This window comes from Ictalurus furcatus, chromosome 25 (assembly GCF_023375685.1).
Source record: "Ictalurus furcatus strain D&B chromosome 25, Billie_1.0, whole genome shotgun sequence".
In the NCBI taxonomy this organism is placed as follows: Eukaryota; Metazoa; Chordata; class Actinopteri; order Siluriformes; family Ictaluridae; genus Ictalurus; species Ictalurus furcatus.
The window spans coordinates 6,461,251-6,465,957 of record NC_071279.1 but is presented as its reverse complement, the minus strand read 5'-3'; the positions used below and the strand labels follow the sequence as shown (position 1 = coordinate 6,465,957).

The following is a 4,707-nucleotide window of genomic DNA, read 5'->3' as shown; positions in this document are numbered from 1 at the left end:
GCATCACCGACTGTGAGGTCATTCTTTACAAGTTAGGTTTAGTGGGTTGGGGGGAGTTACATCTTCCTGGGACATCTTCTAAGGATAACTGAAGTTGTTTTGGACATGTAGGTGTTTGTCATGGGCGTCTACCACCTGTAGCTCAAGTCAGTCAGTCTCTCTCTCTCTCTCTCTCTCTCTCTCTCTCTTCTGTTATTCAGCTGTAAATCTGGCACGCGCGCAGAGCTGCAAACCCTAAAACCGCACCGAGTTTCTTTTTAGCCGCTCAGCCCCGAGTTCCCAGAGAGTTCTCTCTCTCTCTCTCTCTCTCTCTCTCTCTCTCTCTCTCTCTCTCTCTCTCTCTGACTTTTCCTTTTATGCCTGGCCTGATGTAAAGGTCTGAAGGCAGAGCATGTAGTGTAGACATGTCGCGTTCAGTGTACACCCCCCACTCAGACCGTGCCCCTCTTATCTCAGCTTAATTGCAGCCTCGATGTCTGCCGTCTTCACGTCTCCGTTCTTTCAGTTTCTTTGATTCACCGTCTCATCTCCACTCGTTTGACATCCTCGTTTAGGCTCCTTTACGTGCTCGAGCTCTGTGAGGATATTATTATAGCCCGCGGGCGGGGATAATATCCTTAAACTTTTTTTTTTTTTTTTTTTTTTTTTTTTTTTTAAATTGTTGTTCCTCGGCTTAAAGTGCGCCATCTACCTTCAGAACGCCTTCAGATCCGGAGATCAGCGGTTTGTGGCGAGAGAAAGAGAGAGAGGAAGAGAGAGAGAGAGCGGGCTGGAGGCTGGGCGCTCGCGCGGATCGGGGGTCCATGCGCGGTGTCGCCGCCTGACGCGAGCTCGGCCAGGGAGCTCTAAGCCCTCCTCCTCTGTGCCGCCTCTCTGATAATGGTAGCCGTGCTCCGCTCGGTCGTGGCGCTCATGCTGCTGCTCGGTCAGGTGTGGCTGGGCGCCGCCGCCGGTCTGATTCCCGACGTGGAGCGGCGGAGGCACGCGCCCGAGCACTCCGAGCGCTTTCTGCGGGACTTCGAGCTGAGACTGTTGAACATGTTCGGCCTAAAGCGGAAACCCACACCCAGCAAGGGAGCCGTGGTACCACAGTACATGTTGGACCTCTATTATATGCACTCGGAGAACGGAGACCAGAAAAGCGTCCGGCGGCCCAGGAGCGTCATGGGGAAGCACGCAGAGCGCGCGGCCAGCAGGGCCAACACCATCCGGAGTTTCCATCACGAAGGTGAGAGCTCCTTTTCCACCAGTGCATCAGTGGTGCAACACATCTTATGATTTCAACATGCTGCGCAGTACTTCCTCACATTTTACGCATTTATAAAACCACATACCTATATATCTTATATTCTTCCTGAAACAACCATACTATAATGTTCTGCTCGGTCTGTAACCTGTACGGTGTAATGCGACGCCGAAACCATCCCCACATTCCACAAATTATGATTACTATTATTACGGAGGCAAAAAAATTTATCCTGACGGCAACCTCTCCGAAAAGAGTTTACAGAGTTTACATTTTTCCAGAAGGAATGCACGTCTGTGTATTTGTACCAGGTGTGTGCCAGGAATCCGACCAGTACACTATAATATCATGAGAAAGACATCACTGGTTTTCTACTGAGACATAAACCTTTTAGGACAAAGAATTTTTGCATACACACTGTATTTTTTCCCTTTGCACCAGAACAGTGCAAATCCTTTTTTTTTTTTTTTTTAAATTATTATTCTGGTTTCTGTTTTACTTTTCTTACTCTGTTCAGCACTTTGGTCGACTTTGCTGTGTTAAATGTGCTACATAAATAAAATTTACTTACTTACTTAACAGTGATCTGCTCTATGTCGACTTATCTGTACTCAATTGGTCCCATTTGTTCAATTTGTGCAGCATCATCTAACGTGACTTTTCAGGGATCTGTTGTATCTTTTGCTATACTGTCTAAGGTTGTCATATGAGTAGCATGTATCAGTCTGTACTTTGGTAGCACACTTTGATTAAATTGAATGCACGTCATGTGTGAGCTTTCAAAAGTTTGCTCGAGAGAACAGAGGAACTCCATTTTAGTCACAAACCTGAATCTTTAGTCTTGCATGGTGTGTTAGTGTTTCCTTTTGCAAGGTACATTAGCAGTTTAAGTTTGATTGTGAGTCTGTAGCAAAATAGATGGTTCATGAGGTTTGTAAGGAAGTATTCTTGAGTCATTAGGGCCAGTGGGAGACCTCATACAGTGTTATGGATTCACATGGATGACACCCAGTGGTGGTCCTGACATAGTGCAAATAGCCGCGTTTATCATTTGTCAGCATCTTGGCTGGTGGGTGCAAATATTTATACATAACATAATGAAAATGTGTGATTTTATAAATGCATGACACATTCTTTTTCATTTATGGCAAATCCAGTTCAATCCTTTCATCCCATCACTTCACTTGCTTGTGTGCTTAGTACATTTGAATCATGCCAGTTGAGCTTGTCTCATTTTAACAATAAGACAGATTAATTTAGGATGTAGGGGCATTTATTAAAAACTACAACGTGAAAAAAATTAAATAATAATGATACAAATATTTCTTCCAAATAATTATATCTACTTTATCTGGTGCGTTCCCCCCGTATATCAGTATTGTGTTTCTTTCATGAGGGTAGTGTATGTGTGATAGCATCTGTATCTATAACCACCAGTGTAGTGACACGGAGAGAAGCATGGCCTGAAACTTTTGTCTTGTCATTAACTCTTGCCTCCTTGTTTTGCCACAAACAGAAATTAGGAATGTTGATACACTCACAACTGGGGTTGACTACTCCAGACAAGCCCTAACACGTTCACAGAGTTACTTCTCCTGTGAAGGGATTGACTGAGAGAGAGAGAGAGAGAGAGAGAGAGAGAGAGAAGAAAGACAGCAAGAAAGAGAAAAAAGATGGAAAAGGAAAAAAAGCATGAAAGAAGGAGCAGGGCTTTTCCCACATCAAATAACATATGCTTGTCTTTTTAGTTGATTATGGAGCAGATAGGTTGGATTATGGAGAATGGAATTTCCAAAATGTTTCTTTTAAAAAGAGATTAGAGGCTTTTGGTGTAAGATTGTCTTTTGATTTGTTAAGTCTTCCAAGAAAAAAGGTGGCTTTTCATGTGATGATCACAGCCTTTTTATTAAAGGAGGTGTTTGAAGCATCCAAGTTTTGCTCTTATACAACCTCTCAAAACTGCTCCACCACACTTAGCTGCCTAAGTGTCTTTAAATGCCTTAACACCTGGTCCAACTATCACTTAGTGCAAGCAAAGACAGCTCTGAGGCAAACCTAAAAGTCAGTCTTCCAGGTTAAAAATGTAGACATAGAGAACAATGAGTTTTATGTAGAGTTTTTTTAAGCATAGCATATTTAATATGAAGGATAATCTTTAGCCATGTGTGAGATATTAATTGTCCACGTTTAACAATGAAATTTTTTTGTTTCAGAGGCTCTAGAGGCTCTGTCCAGCCTGAAAGGAAGGACCACACAGCAGCTGTTTTTCAACCTCACTTCAGTGCCTGCAGAGGAGCTCATCACAGCAGCAGAGCTACGCATCTTCAGAGACCAGGTGCTCAGTGACTTTACTCAGAGCAACACCAGCCGCACTGGAGCTTTTCAGCGCATTAACATTTTTGAGGTGTTTAGGCCAGCTCATTCCCCCTCACAGGACCCCCTCACCAGACTTTTGGACACTCGTCTGGTGCAGGACTCACACTCACGGTGGGAAAGCTTTGATGTAAGCTCAGCGGCAACACACTGGGCCACCCAGCCACACCACAACCATGGTCTCATGGTGGAGATTCTGAGGCCAGGCGAGGCCAGTGATGGCACAGAGGCCGAGGCAAGCAGGAGTAGGCATGTGAGGGTGAGCCGGTCCCTGCATGCTGACAACGAATCCTGGGCTCAGGCTCGTCCACTGCTGGTCACTTATAGCCATGATGGCCAGGGCACTGCAACACTCCACAGAGAAAAGCGGCAGGTCCGACGGCCACCGAAACAGCGGCGCAAACAGCAGCGAGCCAACTGCCGACGGCACCCACTCTATGTAGACTTTAGCGATGTGGGCTGGAACGTGTGGATTGTTGCGCCACCAGGTTACCACGCCTTTTACTGCCAAGGCGAATGCCCGTTCCCACTGTCAGACCACCTGAACTCCACCAACCATGCCATTGTGCAGACCCTTGTGAACTCTGTGAACTCTAATGTGCCACGGGCATGTTGCGTACCCACAGAGCTCAGTCCCATCTCTCTGCTCTACCTGGATGAGTATGAGAAGGTTGTATTAAAGAACTATCAAGACATGGTGGTGGAAGGCTGTGGCTGCCGATGAGAATGAAACTCATGAAACTTATGAAGACTTTTTTTATTTATATGAAAGAACTTTCAAAAAGAGTTATTTTGGAATATATATATATATATATATATATATATATATATATATATATATGTATATATATATATATATAAATTATATTTATGTCGACTGAAATGGGAAAATAAATATTTTAATGTGTGTTTTGCTTTTTCAGTGGTTTTGAAGATGTCCAATGTGTATTTCATTGAAGTATGAAGCTCAGATTTTTAATATGTATTTATTTCATCATAACCACTTTATTTGTAAATGAATTATGTGTATTTATCATAAAAAATATATGATCTCCCATTGTGGCTGTGGGAATACATTATTTGACAAC

General features: G+C 43.8%; 1 protein-coding gene across 1 annotated transcript; it reads left to right on the top strand.

Annotated features, from left to right (window-relative positions):
* Window positions 1-434: 434 nt before the first annotated feature.
* On the top strand, window positions 435-4,400 carry bmp2b (bone morphogenetic protein 2b). Its single transcript, XM_053614689.1, has 2 exons — window positions 435-1,228; window positions 3,460-4,400. Exons 1-2 carry the CDS (start codon window positions 880-882, stop codon window positions 4,341-4,343), a joined length of 1,233 nt encoding a protein of 410 aa, XP_053470664.1. The 5' UTR covers window positions 435-879; the 3' UTR covers window positions 4,344-4,400.
* The last annotated feature ends 307 nt before the right edge of the window (window positions 4,401-4,707 follow it).

What these genes read in the sequence shown, in the direction of transcription:
- bmp2b (XM_053614689.1), top strand. Translation starts at nt 880, where the DNA reads ATGGTAGCCGTGCTCCGCTCGGTCGTGGCGCTCATGCTGCTGCTCGGT. An exon ending in CCGGAGTTTCCATCACGAAG is followed by an intron (nt 1,229 to 3,459) that starts GTGAGAGCTCCT and finishes TTTTTGTTTCAG; the next exon opens with AGGCTCTAGAGGCTCTGTCC.